This window comes from Pholis gunnellus, assembly GCF_910591455.1.
Source record: "Pholis gunnellus genome assembly, chromosome: 5".
Classification (NCBI taxonomy): Eukaryota; Metazoa; Chordata; class Actinopteri; order Perciformes; family Pholidae; genus Pholis; species Pholis gunnellus.
The window spans coordinates 12,832,239-12,849,074 of NC_136531.1; the positions used below are offsets into that span (position 1 = coordinate 12,832,239).

At 39.9% G+C, this 16,836-nt stretch overlaps 1 protein-coding gene across 1 annotated transcript in view; it reads right to left on the reverse strand.

Annotated features, from left to right (window-relative positions):
* Positions 1 to 16,836, reverse strand: part of LOC306696419 (potassium voltage-gated channel subfamily KQT member 5-like) — a gene marked incomplete at both ends in the record, with an annotated part of 93,497 nt that overhangs the window by 6,493 nt on the left and 70,168 nt on the right. The window contains 9 exons of the mRNA XM_079160023.1: positions 1,465 to 1,688; positions 3,634 to 3,690; positions 5,469 to 5,495; positions 7,269 to 7,363; positions 8,323 to 8,418; positions 8,703 to 8,813; positions 11,554 to 11,679; positions 12,797 to 12,972; positions 16,151 to 16,277. Of these exons, the coding sequence (XP_079016149.1) occupies positions 1,465 to 1,688; positions 3,634 to 3,690; positions 5,469 to 5,495; positions 7,269 to 7,363; positions 8,323 to 8,418; positions 8,703 to 8,813; positions 11,554 to 11,679; positions 12,797 to 12,972; positions 16,151 to 16,277 (1,039 nt within the window). The remainder of the gene's footprint in view (positions 1 to 1,464; positions 1,689 to 3,633; positions 3,691 to 5,468; positions 5,496 to 7,268; positions 7,364 to 8,322; positions 8,419 to 8,702; positions 8,814 to 11,553; positions 11,680 to 12,796; positions 12,973 to 16,150; positions 16,278 to 16,836) is intronic.

Genomic DNA, 16,836 nt, shown 5'->3' on the forward strand with positions numbered 1-16,836 from the left:
TTAGTGATTAAACAGCAATGCATGCAAACATGCTGAAAATGACTGGACTCAAGTGAACTGAATTGTGAGTGGAAGACACATATATTTTATTTTTATACACTGAAGAGAAACTGTGTTTTGAGCTGCTGTCCAGAACAGCAGACTAGTTGTAAAGAACAGGCCTCTGGTGTGCCTGCAGATATATCGCTAACAATGCAACCTTGTGACAATGCCGCTCTTTTTATGGGCCTTCTGAGTTACGACACCTGGAGGAGGCACGCAGAGGGTTACAGCACAAGAACTGGACTGCAGAGTTGAGCTATTTGCTCAGTTTAATGAAATGCTCTAAAAAGCCTCTTGATATATCACAGCCTGTAGGGTCTGCATGTGCGCAAGTGTTTTAATTTGTGTGTAATACAATGAGTCAAAGCTACTGATTATTAAAAGATAGTGAGGGACCGGGATAGTGTGTCACCTGATGAAAATGTTAAGCAGTGCTGATTAATGATTCTCTCCATTAAACAAAAAACATGAATTATTCAAATACCCCTCTTCTAACATCTCAGTAAGCCAACATGTCGGTGACAGAGAATGATCAGAAGGAGCGTGGCTGACCAGCCAACCAGTTTGGTTTTGTCTAGCTTGGTTATTGATTCCTCTCCACCAGTAGGCCTCAGCCAGCTGGCCGCCTCTGAGGCCCCTTGTGGCTGCTGGAGCTCAACACCCCCACCTTCCATCAATCCATCAGTCCACCCACCACAAACACCAGCTGGCTGTTACCCAGGAGGGCTTGCCAGGCCAGCACAAATAACCATTAGCATTCCCCAACTCATTCGCCTGAATTAGTGGGCACAACCATTTCTTGTGGGTTGGATGGTCAGTAAATACACCTCAATTAAATACATGTAGTGATGCTGGGGGGCTACAGTTATCTCATCATTGGACTTGAAGGAATTGTTTGACATTTTGTATTCTCTCTCTTGCTGAGAGTTCGATGAGAAGGATTTCATTTATGTTTGTTAATATGAAGCTAGAGACACAAAACAGTTAGCTTAGCATAAAAACTGGAAGCACGGGGAAACTTGGCTCAGTCCAAAGAAAAAAAATGGCACCAATATACTGTAGCTATATAATTACCCTCACTGTGACAATAACACTCAGTTTAAAGTGCCCGGTCAACAAAAAGCTCAGCACATAAAACATAAAAACTTGTAGTTTTCACACAAGACTTAAAGTGCTAATTAATGAGCTCTCAGCTAACGCTAGGCAAGAAAGTGAACGATATATAGTTCTATAAACTATTCTTTAAGCTGCATCATTTTTGTTTTATCTCATTCAATGGTAGCTCTGTGCCGAGTAATGAGAGAATGACAATGAATTCTACCTTGAATTTGTAACAAGCGCCACCAAACCTAAAACCGCTAATTAATCCAAAGCTAAGCTAAACCTGGTCAGGAAGTGGAATAATGGGACAGTGTCACTCACCATCAGTGGTGGAGCGCGACTGGCTCTTGAGGCGGAGTGAGGGTCTGAAGCGTGTGCGGTCGTTGAAGCTCCAGCTCTTCTGTACCTTGGCAGGGCTCGTGGCCTCTGGCCCAGCCTCAGCCACCGGAGACCGCCGGTCGTTCACTGAAGACGTCTGCCTGTTTTTGATGCTCTGACCTCGGGGGCTCGCCATCCTCACCCGCTCTTTGAAGCTCAACTTCTGACTGTAGGGTGAAATAGGGATGAATGAACAGTGGTAGGGAGGGGAGATGGAGTGAGGAGAAGAATAAGAAGGCCCGATGTTGTGAAGAGGTGGAATGACATATGAAGATATGTTAATGTCGAAAGTGCAAGAGCAGCAACATAAATCATCCAAGCCTCAAGTCATAATGCCGTTCCTTTACACAATCTCGTCTTATGTAATCATCCAGAACTTTATCTTCTAGTATGAGGCTGAGGGGCTGCAGGACAAGATGGAAAAAGACTAGCATGCATCGCAGCATTGTAGCAGGTGCTTTCCACAAAATGCAAGCTCAGGTTAGGTTTGATGTTTCCACTGTGTTGTGTAGGTTGTGTCTTGATGTGTTTTTATCCACTGCATTAGCTGAAGTATGTCATTTGATATGACCAATTATTTTGCATGTTGCAAAATGAAATGTCACATTGTCATATTAACTTAAATGGATAAATGTTGCTACTTTCATTTGTGCTTGTATCGTAACATGTTTCTTACCATACCCTGCCTACACAAATCACCATTTAAAGCAAAAGGATTTATTGCACATAAGTGCCATGTAACGAGTCATGAAAGGGGAGGTTATGAAAGGAAAGTGATGAAAATTACTTGTGTAAAGGGAAGGAACAGGACAATGAGAAGAAGAGAAAGTAAGGGAGTGGCTGATTCTGTTATTGTGCCGCTTTATATAATGACTGCATGCAAAGGCAGTGCACTAGCATCAGGCATGGCTCATTTAAAAGTGGTATTGTGTATTGTATTGAGCATGAGTAGTTTTACATCAAAGGATAAGGCTTGTGTCTATATGTTTGTTAGTGTCTGCCAATCACATGAGAAGACCAAAACCAACAATGTTTCTGTGTGTCTTTGTGTCCCTCTTTGTGGTTCAGTGGTTCCAACTGAAGCAGTCAATCTTTAAAAACAAGTCACAAATATATTTTTTTGTTTCTAAAAAGGGCTCAGTAATTTCCTAAAACAGCTGGTAGGCTTTATCAAACAATGCTCAAACGGCAGTAAATGGTTCTTTTCAGTACTTTCAGCTGTGGATTAATATACATTTGGTGCTCTAGTCAGGATTTACATCAGCAGGACAGTGAGTCAAAGTAAAAGAGAGTGGTCATGTTCATGATAACATCACCCAGTGCGGCTCATCGATCAGTTTTTAATAGATTATGGACAACAATGGAGCTTTATAGACCCTTCTAGGGCTAGGTAGCAAGAGGTTAAGTCATGATTACGTCACGGTGGATGGAAAACTGCCATACATTTGAGATATCTGGCGATAGCTATGACAAGAGTGTGTGGATGAACTTGTCATGCTTTACTAATTTAGTGGCTGGCCAGTTAGCCAGCTACCTTGCAAATTGCTCAATCCATCGCTGGTTTTAGTCTTCTCACTAGCTTTGTTGACAAGAAAAAATATAAGAATATCACTTGTCTTTGATTGCGGATATAGAGGAACATGACGTGTTTGAGTGAGCAGAAACAGAGTACAAATAATTATAAATTAAAGTTTGTATCTACAGTTCGAGGTGTACAGTGCGATAAGAAGTTGAGATGTAACACCAGGAGCTGCATAAAGAAAAACATGATGTCGGTCTATGACGTGAAATTATTCTTCAGTCAGGAAAAAGCTTACAGTTCATTATTTCACAGAGGATCTGCTACCAACAATGAATCCTGGTTCAAATATTCTGAGAGCAAATGTAGTTAAAACCAAAATCACAACAAGCAGAAGTAGCGCATTGCTCAGGCAAAGATCAAACAAAGGCAGATAGTGTATTACTATGAAGGTGACTGATGTCTCCCTGCAATATTCAATTACTCTGTCCTGTCTGAGGGCGCACAGCCTCCTACAGATACCCATGCACCAAGAATTAGTCAGCATTCCTGAATAAAACGTCATATAACAGGGGAGCAGAACTGCTTTGTACCTATGTTTCCGAGTGGTACGCCTCCTCAGTAGCTTCTGTTTATTACTAAGAATTTTACTAAAAAACCAAGGGGAGACAAACGGTGATGTGTTACATGATGCAGAAACAAAGGAGAGAAAATATTTAACTCTGAATGTTTTGTGAGGTGAAACAAAGAGCTTCTTTACCCTTATTCCCCCTTATTGCCGTTTTTGTATGTGATTCTTGTGCTTCTTACTGTTAATAATTTGTTTCATGCTGCATAAAGCCAACCTGAATGTAAATGCAATGATCCTTTGTAAGACCATGTATGAAGGCTACAAAATATAAAGTAATACCGCAGAGTTTCTGTTGCCGCTTTGATTTGCCGACCATCGACATTTAGAAGCAGCCGAATGGAGGCAATTGAGCTTAGTAGAGGAAAATTGACATCTACAGCACCATTTCAAAAAGGCAGCAATTTGGTGACTCACGCACTTCGTGTTCATATCCCTAATTTAACTATGTGGATTCAGATGGGCCATGGCAACAAGTGCCTGAGTCACCAGTGAGGCCAGTAACCTTTCGACAGACACTTGTGGGTTCTCAGAGGGTATTAAGATGCAGAACTTTGTTCTTATTTTTCATTCTTTTTGTCCTACAGCTGTGTTTTATCACTGCGCGTCTGTGATATATTACCTTGCAGATTAATAAATAAACCTAGCTGATGAATAAAGTAAGGCAGCTCCAGTTGTATGGTACAGTGTAGTATCTGCAGTGGAAAGGTAAATAGGGGTCAGGGGTTTGCAAAAACAAAAACATAGGTGGAGTCTGGTGCTCTTCTGCCTGCCATGTTCTTAATGCAGGCTTAACATTGCGTGGGATAAATTCTGCTCTTGACGTTATTTACTTTTTGCATTCTTTGGCTTCCTCTGCAAGAATATAGAGTGACACCGGGCTCAAAGGAAAAACAGTACGGTTGCTGTGGTTGTTTACAGACAAACGTTTATTCAGTGTTTCATAACAACAAATTACATCACTGAGCCCTCACTGCCCTGCATGCTGTCCTCCCCTTGTGCTATTAGCTAAAATACTTCCATGAGGATATCATTAGAACATTTGGCAATATGAATAAAGACTCAAGCTAAATACAATTTTTTATAAGAATATAATAGATACCTGAGGCAAGAGGATACTTAAAAAAGACAAATATGTGCATGCATGGAAGGATGTGTACGACTGCTTGTATTTGTATTTGAGAGCCTCAGCATGTGCATGTTTTGTATTGGAGAGGAGAACAAGCGATAAAAAAGAAAGATAGATGATAGAACCAATCCGAAAGATAAAACAATGAGTCATACAGAGTGCTAGTGTAAAGGTCGCTATTAGAGGGTCAACGTTTCAATACCGACAGCCTTTAACACCTCCGAACTTAACTCTCTCTCTTGTACTGTCAATAAATGAATGCTAACTTTCAAGTCAAGTCCGCTGGATGTTTAAATAGCAAAGTGTTTGCTCACACGTTCGCCCTAACGCCGCTCAAGGTGACAATTTGTCAATGTTATGCTTATAGCTTGTTGCACTGCCCCTTTAGTGCATATATTGCCAAAAATCTATATATTCAGGTTTAAGTAATATAAACAAAATCCTTTCTTTTGTTAAGAAGCCAAACTTCTCAGATGTTAAGTGTTCTGATACACAAGATCTTTGCTTGAATACAAATTTCAAAAACGAATTAGCAGAAGAACTATCTCGAAATTCAAACTGTACATGTCAGTTTTTCATATTCAGTCTCAAAAAAGTATTCAGTTTTAATAACCAGCCCTATTCAACCTAATAGAAGACAGTGCTTGTTCAGTGAAACAGCAGTTACAAACCTTGTGGTTGACTCTCCCTGCTCCTTCCTGGAGTTGGCAGACGAGAAGAAGAAAAGATATATTAGAAAGCATCTTTTCAAAATACTTCATCATCAATTGTGCTTAAAAGGACCATACTAGTGCTTTTGCATATTTTAGCTGATTTATTACAAATCACAGAGACTTTAAATTACAGCTAAGCATGTTGAAAAACCACGCTGCTGTGTTTCAGACATTTTAATGCATTTTTCCCTTTTATTTTCGAAACAATTTTGTTATGAGTAGAGCAATGGTAGAGTGTGTACAGAAATTATGGAAATCAATGGATGCCCAGATAAAGAAAACATTTTTTATAGCCTGCACTAAAAAAATGTAGGTGTACGTGATTTGTAGTTAAGGAGCTAAAACCTGAAAACACACCGATATGGTCCGCTACATCAGCACAGTAGAAAGATTTTTGCATTAACGACTGCTGCAGAAGATTTGATGGTAGCAACACGTCGATCAATAATAAGCATTCCAGGGGAAATAGACCTCAACAAACAGCAGGCTCACTAAAAACATGCAGACTATCAAAGACAATCTCAGGAAGCACTTGCAACAAGAGATGGGGACTGAGTGACTGAAGATCACCAACAGTAATCACTTTAAGCAGCGTCTCTGAATAACTGTGTGACTACATGATAAATAACTTGCAGATGGTTCTCGCAGTATTTCCAGGCTCCATAGACGTGTTTCTGAGGAACGTCATTGTGATGACACATGGGGGGGGTAGACAACAAACCCGAACGAGTGCTTGATTAGTATTTTATGCCAACTCTTCGATTCACAAAATAGTGGTTGGAAAATGTGTCTGGTATATTTAGATGGAGAACAGCAGAATGTTTATATGCTGCTTAATAATATTGGTAATTTCCAGAATGAGGGGGTTCTCTGCTCTTAACTTGTGATTCAGGCAAACGACAGGAATTTCATATATGCTAACGTAACTTTTTTAATAATAATAATACACTTGTGTAAGGGGGGCTTTTCTACTTGTAACCTGTGCTACCCGTCGATGGTTTGGGACAAGAAATAATTATAAGCTTTGTATAGATATAAATACATTATGTAGATATAACCCAATCTGATGTCAGCCATCCTAACAGCCTTTCCAACACTTCCAAACAAGAGGGAGGATGAGGGGGAGAGGCGAATACGCCATGAACACCCCTGTTTAAGAGACAGGAAGTGTACACCATTTCAAAACACACAGAGTTGTTATAGAGTATCTTTCACTGTGCCTCTAAATTACTCAGGGCATCAGTGCTCAATTTAATGAGACTTAATTGCTGCAAATTCAAAAAAGTTTGATGGCTCATTGGGGCCACAATTGACGTCCCAAAAAAAGATACTGAGATAATGCTAAAGTCACTGCCTCAGACCCTCGATGTCCCCGGCCCATTGAGCGCTTAACTGACTTTAGCTAAATACAGAGAGCCTGACTCAGTGCAGATGTTCTGGATGGATACAATGTTAATTTATATAATAGCAGCAAAAATGAAGGGTTGCTCAGAAATACGTTTTTTTGTTGATTCGAGCAAGCGGAGATTAACGGAGCCTGGAAATGATCTGTGAACCAATTTATCATAAGAAAAGAACATTTGAAAATCAATGCATAAATAATGTAAATAAAGAGGGCAACACAGATACATTTAACAAAACAAAGAAAATTGAAAACGGTTGAATCATTTAAAAAAGATAACTTAAACTGGACAGAACTGAAGTATAGGAAAAGATGGCTTGAGTGGCACAGGCACCGGTTGCCATAGTGGTACCTACTTCGTAGGGCTGCAGGTATGCAACGCCTTCAAGTGAGGCTTCCAGGTAGCAATGGAAACCGAGTTCTCATCAGCCGCATAACTACGCCAAACACACTGCATGCAGAATACACAAAACCAGGAAGAAGAAAAAAAAATCATAAATGGGAGGGATAAAAAGGTTAATAAATACAACAAAAACAAGGCAGAGAAGGGATTAAGAAGTAAAAAGGAAGAAGAGGATGAGGAGGATAGAAAACAAATAAAAGAGCTGATTAGTGAAAACAAAAAAACAGGTGTGTCACACGTTTGTGGCTGGGCGGAGGTCAGGCATGAATACATGCCTGTGGGAGGGCAGGAGGCTCTCATAGTGCCGCCATGTGGCGTTCATGTAGGGCTTGGTGCTGTCGGTGGAGTAATAACGCCACGCAGCCTGGTACAACATGGGGACGGACAGGATGAAGAGGAGGGGGAGACAACAAGAGGTGGAGTACAGGAAAAGGGGGAGATGGGAACATGAGATGGGAGAGATAGGTGGGAGGGGGAAACCAAAGAGGAGGAAAATGAAGACGCATGTAGGAGGAAAGTAGGTGAGAGAGGACAATAAGGAAGCGCACAGAGAAATATATGAGGAGGACAACGTGAGGTCAGCACCAATAAAAGGAAATGTGTGAATCACACGAAGAGAGGGATGGCAAGAATGGGTTTACCAAACTGGTGTTTCTAGGCTTAAAGCCTTAAAGTCTGTAAAGGGCAAAAAAAAACCTCCCAGAGATGAGAGAGCTTACTGCAAATTGAGGATGACGGGGCACAGGGCAGGGCAGAGTGAAGCTACATGCTATGGGCTTTTTATTGGTTGTGTCATGGTTTCGGAGAGTCAACGGAGGAAAACGAGAAACTGAAGAATGATAAAATAATTCAAACACATTTTATATTGCAAGTTTACTTTGATGTTGTGGTGTATTTCTTTTTTTTTTTTAATAACAGCAACAACTCTGAACAATGTTCATATATTCTAGCCCAAAAACAGTTATGTTTGCCAGAGAAACAGAAAGAGAGCAGGCTGTCTGCTTTACCTGGATGAGGTAGGCGGCTGGGTTTCTCCTTTTCTCAAAGTGCTTCTGTCTGTGCTGCTCCTGAACCTTCAGGGCAAAGCCTGAGCCCAGAATACCCTGGTATGATATTAACAGGATTAAATTCTGGATGTGTGTGCACACCGAAGACTGTCAAGTATCACTGATCTGCTCATAAACTGCAATACTGACGAGAACGTCCATTGTGGCTGCATGGAAAATGACAGGGTCATTTGTTTTTAGGTAAACCTCAAAGGCCTGCAGTCAAATATTATCTTGCTATGTAAATAACTTGCAGAGAGTTAAACACAAACTGATCTGTCAGAATAACAGTGAAACATGCATCCTCTCTGACACCTGAAGAATGAAGAATACAGACTTACAGCTGGCAAGGCAAAGAAGGAGATTCCCAGGAGGGCAAACCCTGCGGACAACATCCGTCCTGTCCACGTCTTTGGTGTTTTGTCCCCATAACCAATGGTTGTCAGGGTGATCTGTGAAAACATATGATTTATTATCAGGTCCTGAATGATCATATTAACGTATACAGATGAAGTAGAAGCTTTACTTATACATCATTTAAATATCATCTCAGAAAACAATTTCTTTGATAAAAAAACGAGTTCCCATGAAACAGCTGACAGGAAGTTGTTTCTTAAGACATGCTGCTTTTGGTACCATTTTTTTTAATAGACACTCTTTATCGAGGTTTTATAAGCTGTAACTAATTAATGATTATTAAACTGCTTGCCAGTGTTGTATAGATCAGTTATAAACCATTAATAAGAACAGCTTATGGGTTATCAGTTCATTAATAAGCAGGACCCTTGCTTTATCTTTGTCTTTTTAGCTTGCTTTTGTATTTAGTTTATTAAGAAACATTACCATTAATCATCCTTAATTTCGTCAAGTATCTAAAAAGCATTAATAAATGATTAATTATTAACATTAGATTTATTACTAACATTTCATTGCTTTGTGCATCAAAAACTAAATTCCACTCAGTGATATTACTGAGGTGGTGGCAAATGTTTCTGAAGCATCTATTTAACATTCGTGGCAGACTTGAATGAAAATGCATCTGCTGGTTACACAGTATTCATCTAAGAGGGCTGAACTCGATGCGTCAGTATTCTGTTAAATTACACAAATGATTTAGAATTAGTCAACTAACCTCGTATGTTCAGTATTTGCCTTCTTTGACTACCTTGAGTTATGCGTCTTGGTCTGGTGTTCTAACTGTATTATATTTGCATGCTTTTTCATTTGCATACTGCTTGAGCTTGCCACATAGATGCATGATTTGAAATGATGCCTTCAGGCCGCGCAGTCTGAGTGATTGGATCTGTGTGGAGACTTTATAGGAGAAAGTCTGTCCAGAATGGCCTTGGCTCCAAGAACAATGTTGGAAGCCTGTGGCTGAAATATATTTTGAAGCACTGCATGTCTGTTCTTGCTGTCATTTATGTGTGCAGACTTACTGTACTACAGGCATGGTCTTTGAAGACACAATGAGAAGGCAGTTATATAATATTTACACCTTTGACTGACTGCACTGAACAAAAGAGACGATTAAAATGTCTTAATAAAATTTAGTCAAAGAATCATGTATTAGAGAGGTAAATGTGATAATGATTCTTAGTAATGGGGGCACCTAAATATGAAGAGAGCTATTCAAAGCAGGACCCTGACAAGGGGTATTTAATATATATTAGTGTATTCACTATTTAACGACAGAAGCAAATAAACCTGGCTGTGGCCTAGAATTTGCACTGCTTGCAAAACTGCCTGCCTTCAGTAATATCTGTCTATCCATCTATCTAACCATCCATCTATCTATCCATCTAACCATCCATCTCACCATCCATCTATCTATCTATCTATCTATCCATCTATCCATCTATCTATCTAACCATCTATCTAACCATCCATCTATCTATCCATCCATCCATCCATCTATCCATCTATCTATCTATCTATCTAACCATCCATCTATCTATCTAACCATCCATCTATCTATCTATCTATCTATCTATCCATCCATCCATCCATCTATCCATCCATCTATCCATCTATCTATCCATCTATCTATCTAACCATCCATCTATCTATCTATCTATCTATCTATCTATCTATCCATCTATCCATCTATCCATCTATCTATCCATCTATCTATCCATCTATCTATCTAACCATCCATCTATCTATCTATCTATCTATCTATCTATCCATCCATCCATCCATCTATCCATCCATCTATCCATCTATCTAACCATCCATCTATCTATCTATCTATCTATCTATCTATCTATCCATCTATCCATCTATCCATCTATCTATCTATCTATCCATCTATCCATCTATCCATCTATCTATCCATCTATCTATCTAACCATCCATCTATCTATCTATCTATCTATCTATCTATCTATCCATCTATCCATCTATCTATCTAACCATCTATCTAACCATCCATCTATCTATCCATCCATCCATCCATCTATCCATCCATCCATCCATCCATCCATCCATCCATCCATCCATCCATCCATCTATCTATCTATCCATCTATCGCTCTGTTTTGTCAGACTAATCAGTTGGTATTAGCTTTCATTCAGGCTCTTATTGCTTTGCATGACAAAGGCAGCTGCAACCTTTCATTATCATTATGATTTTTTGAGCCGGTATGAAAATGGTGGTTAATAATGGAGCTATCCGAGGCTAATGTTTATGGAGGAGCTGTCAATGCTGAAGGCAATGGCAAATCGAACAGGAGAAAAATATTACCGTCTAATGCAGGACGTATTTATGTGACGAGGCAACAGTGCCGATTTGTAAGAAGTGTAACTTTGAGATCTCCTGTTGCACAAGAAACGAGACTGTGTCTGTGAAAAGAAATCAATTCTAGAAATTCATAAGATAGTGAAATATATTGGAAGTGGAATGAAACTGGTCTGGCAGCTGTTAAATCTTCATTTCCATATTTTAATGTTAAGGTGTCAGCCATATTGCCCAGAGAATTGATTTGATGCTGCTGCTTTCATTCCTCCTGATGCAAGTTCAAAAGATGCACAGGAATGCACGACAGCTTTTGTTTTGTTGTTTGTCAGGTGTAGAAAACGGTTTACAGCTACATTTCTTTGTGTCACCCTGTGTGGCATAATGACAATAATGTATCCTTGAATTAGGAGATTTTACTGAATCCTGACAAATAGAGCAACAGATATTACTCACCGTGCCCCACCACAAAGCATCAGCGTAGGTAGCAAACTCCTTGTTCAACTTGTTCTCCACAAGGTAGACAAGGAACGAAGAGAAGATGAGAACCAAGAAGCCGATGTACCAGGCGGTTACCAGTTCCTGCAGGCAGAGATCAAAACGGACTTTCAGAGAGTCATTTTGCCAATACACATCCTCTACTCCAGCATTCACCCTCCTGTAGGTTATAGGATTCAAAAATGTTTTGAAATATATCTGTAGACTGTACGAACACCACAGATTAAATTCCGTTTACCCATATTATATTGGAGAAAGATATCTCAAAACAAAAGCTACCTGCGACTGGCTGCATAATTGTTTTTTTTGTGTAATGTTTTCACTCACAATGCACTAGAAACAATGGTTTGGCCAGAAACTTCCATAAATCATCTAAAAAGCACTTACAAAACACATCCTTGCTGCATGCACAGTCTGACAGTATGTGACCCTTTCACCTAAAATGTGATGTTGAGTTTGGTTTAAATGTGCAGCTTTGATATGAGTTAAGAAGAACTATGTCCACAACAATGACCTGTCCTGGCTTCTATGGTAGTCACACTGATCTAAGAGAGAAGCGCCGTATAAAGAAGTTGTTTCATTTGTGTGGGTTGTAAGAGTTGAAGGCGAGTCGAGGTAAGAAAGGCAATAAATGCCTGAAAAGAGTAAATGAGTCAAATCTCTGAATATTTCAACACTAGTGAGTGTAATACTTCAAGTTCTAAAAATATTTTCAGTACCGTTTTATATTAAACGTGAACAGTTTAATTGAATACTTTATGAATATTTGTATACAGTGGATCTGACCAGGTAAGTAACGGCTTTGCCAAAGATGCCAACGGTGTTGATAATGATTTGTACAAACCATTCACATATATCAAATACCTTAGTATACAATATGCCTTGCATATACACAACCACTAACTATAACTTTCAAATTGTCCAGAGTTTGATCAACACCTTAATACGCAGTATTGGGCTTCACTGAGGTAGGATTTATTACAGGGCTGTGCATTGGATTGCATGAGTTTCTTTAGGTGTAGGTACCTATTAATGTGTCTACTTGAAATACAATAAAAATGTCAACATATGTAAACATAGTGTACTATATGTACTTCACACTGGAGCTCACATAAAGTTCCCAGCGATCTTGATCTATGCCTAACAACGTACGTGTGTGTGTGTGCGCGTGCGCATTGGCCATTCCTCTGTGGCAGCTCACCTTGCTGTGAGCGTAAACCACAGAGCCCAGCAGCTTCCAGGTGCCTCCTCTTCGGTCCATACGCACCATGCGAAGGATCTGCAGGAAACGCAGGCTCCGCAGCACCGAGGTGGCAAAGATGTTGCCCTGGCTACCCGCCGAGACCACCGCCACCGACGCAATCAGCACAATGATGTCTGGAGGGCAGAGAAGATGCATGCACAAGGGACAACTATAACTCGTTATGACTCAACCCTGGAAACAAAATACAGCAGATCTGGCATCATGATCATACATTTAAATCTTATAAATTTCATAGTATATTTAACCGAGTGGAAGTAATATTCTGGATCTCGGCTTCCTTTAATGTGCTTTGTTATTTTGTAAAAGTATGATTAAATCTCTCTTCCTGCAATTTGTATTTTAGACATTTTGCCCCCACGCAACGCTTTTTTAAATGATCTTTGTGTTCATTTTGTCCATTTACTTTATATTTCTTGATAAACATTCAAGTCAACTGTGGTCATTACATTTAAACATGGACTCCAATGGTGACTTGCTTAAGATTTTGTGATGCAAAGTCAATATTTGTATCACTATAAATACCGGAAAACGGTTTCATCCAAGATATAAATATATTACACATGCTTTAAAAAAATGTAAAAGACTCATAGGAGCAGAACAACATTCACCCCGATAGCTTAAGAAGTTCGACCTATAGGCAAGTATATCTTACTAATGTTAATCTTAATGTGAAACTGGCCCTTTAAACCAAGCCTGGAGGTCAGAATATCGGGCACTCGCTTGATGTCTATCATGTTGCTGCAATAACAGCAACTCACTGTTGTCACCTCGTTCCCCTCACTGTGGCAAATTATCCCAAGAAAGGCTCCATATTACTGAAGCTCACATAATCTGCCATGGGCATCAACAGTAACAGTAATAACAATACTGTTCCTATATATGCTGTTTGTATACGTCGCCTGGCTACTACATCAATGTTGCTGTGGACACAAACAGGAAAGTGTGGAAGATAAGCTGAAGCTTCTATGAAGAATATTTCCACGCAGAGTAGATCTGAAATGATCAAGACCTCAACACGGCATGTCAGTGAGGTTCTCACGTCTACAAGTTTCAGATGTGTTTCTCATTTAATTGTGTTCCATGTGAAACACCCTTGAGTAGTGTTATCTAGTTCACACTGTGCACGATGTCAGCTCCCGTCCTTTCCGCTAAACCTGTTTCTGAGAGAAAATGCTGACCAAGGTCTGTCTAATGGCTTCTCTTCTAAACCATGAACCAGTGGGCAGACCCAGAGTGGGGAGAGGGAAAAGTCAGCAGCAGCACCATGAAAAATACATTAATGACACCTCGGAGATGAGAGTCTCCGGGGCACCCGCAGGGCTGCAGCGGGTTCACTCCCTTTGACAGAGAGAAAACGTGAGGAAAGTGAATGATAGAAGGGTGAATGTGTGTGTGAATGTTAAGCTTCCAGTTGTACAGCGGTTTGTTCTCCATGTACAAAACAAACCCTTCATACAATATAACATACATTTGTAAAGACAACTTTCTAAAACCTAAAAGCATGAAAGACTATTCAAAAATATAGAGCAGTGCTCTCAGACATCCGCCTGCACCCAATGAAGCTTTTGTGGCATGAGATTTTGAACTTTTGAACTCACTGCCTCAATTTGTTCAAATACAGTACCAAATTCCCATATTGCTTAATGCAGGAAGAGGCACAAATAAGGACGAATAAATCTGTTGGTAGCACTCTAACAGCAATTCGGCCCTCTAATCTCTCAAGCACCCAAATCGATTTTTATGTAGAGGTGCACCGATTTCCCCCGAGCTTCCTCCCGACACACAGTGACATCATTTGTGTAAGGCATTTTATTTCAAATTGAGATAATTCAGCATTTGCAAAAACAGCAACAGCTATGAAATGCGATAACAGAAAATCCCGAGTGTCCCGATGGGGTACGACTGCAGAGGACAAATCCACAGCTTACATCGCTCGTGCAACTTTTAAGATGGAATGTTTTCTTGCATGTTACTCAATGCATGCGTTGACGTTGGGAATCAATCTACACACCTTAAATGTCTCTTAAACTCTGACCATCCCATTTGTTTTCATTGGCTCTCTTGAATGACATACTCTTTAGTGATGACTGGATCTTCAAGCGCTTAAAACGTTAATGAATTTAAAATGGATTATGCAAACTACAACTATTCTATTTCCTCACTTGGAGAAAAAAGGTGGCAGAGCGTCGTTCCAGTGCGCTCCAACAGCACTACACCAATGCGCACAAACGGACACACACACACACACAATTTGTTAAGCAGTGGTCTAGGACACATTTGCATACACACTGCTAACAGAATGTGGCCATATGCGACCTACGACCACCTTTGGATGGTGTCTGAGTGATCGGATGCGTCTTGGGTGCATTCACACCTGTACTTATTAAAGCTGTTACATAACTGTGATCACATAATTTACCCCTGTATTAGATCTTTAAAAATAAAAATTGCCAGGAAACATCTAAACTTGCTATAACAAGGATTATTTTTGTCTGTATGTGTGCATGTCGACTTTAATTACATCACACAGTGTGAGAGGTACAGTTATTTATATATATATATATATATATATATATATATATATAAATATATATCTACGTATAAATATAATCACAGTCACAATGTTTCTCCTTGTAAGGAAGCAAGAGAAAGATAAATGTCAAAGCCACAGACACATGATGGGACTGATCATCATGTCCTCTACTACCACCACATCCCGTACTACTCAGGTCTTCTGAGTTCAACTCATTCCTCACTTTATCCCATTATCTCTCTCATTACTTCATGCTCCCTTTCACACTCAGCCTCCCTGCCTCTGTCTCTATTTTCGCCCTTTTGTTAAAGCTCATATTCCCTCAGTGCTGGTAAACTACAGCACCCACTACAAAGTGTGTCACCCTGGTCTCCCTCCCTCAAGCGCTCTTCTGTAGTTTCCAAGAAGGAGCAGAGAGATCCATGTTTAAACAGTGGAAAGAATACAAGTCAGTTAATGCAACCTCATTACGTAAATGCTCTCTGCTCTTATGAGCTCTGACCACAACTGTAAATGACAGGAGCAAACTATGGTCAATAGCGTGCAGTGGAACAGTGCTTACGTCCATCATCTGACTGCCTTCACAGAGAGCACAACTGAGGTCCAATAGAGGGCAAGTAAAAGGCAACTGAAAGTTGAAACAATGAAGGAGAGGGAATGGTGTTTTGACTGGAAAAGATGACTTTTTGGGGGGGAGGGTTATCTGTATCTGCTTCCCCAAAATAGACTCAATAAAAAGGTGTGCTCCAACAACTCACCTATGACACAGAAAGGCTTCCTGGCGAAGCGGATTCGTCCCTGCCATCCTCTGTAGCGACAGCAGCATCCTGACGACCAGACACGGGCGATGTACTCCAACCCAAACACTACAATCATCACAAACTCCTGTTCAAAAACACAGAAACAATAGTTGTTTTGTCAGCGTGTCAATGGTGGTAACAGAAGATAGTCATGTGGTTCTCCAGGCATCATACTGTATGTTAACCATTACAAATACATTATCAGACATTATTGTACATATCATTAATGCAATGTTTTCATCATTAAAATGGACGGTTGACAAAGTATTGTATCTGGTAATGACTGTGACAGGTCCTTAATGCACACACATTGAGCTCCCATTAGATAACAACTATACAATTTGTGAAATTGTAGCTACTGCTGCAGGTGCGATCATGTACAGTAAATGGTCGACTGAATAAAAACGAGACCTCTCCTTTCAGTGAGAGGATTTTTTTAAAAGCATCTTTGCTCTTGTGCCCACTTTGGATAAAAGTGTCTGCTAAAAAAGTAGAAGTAGCTTGTTTAGTCCGTCTGACTTTCTTTCTAAGGGTAACTTTTAACTACATTTAGTGTTATTTGCACTTAAAGCTTCCAGTTTGAGGGCAGATACCTAAACAAAGGAGGCACTTACTTAGAAGTCTAGGTCTGCTCTCAATTATAG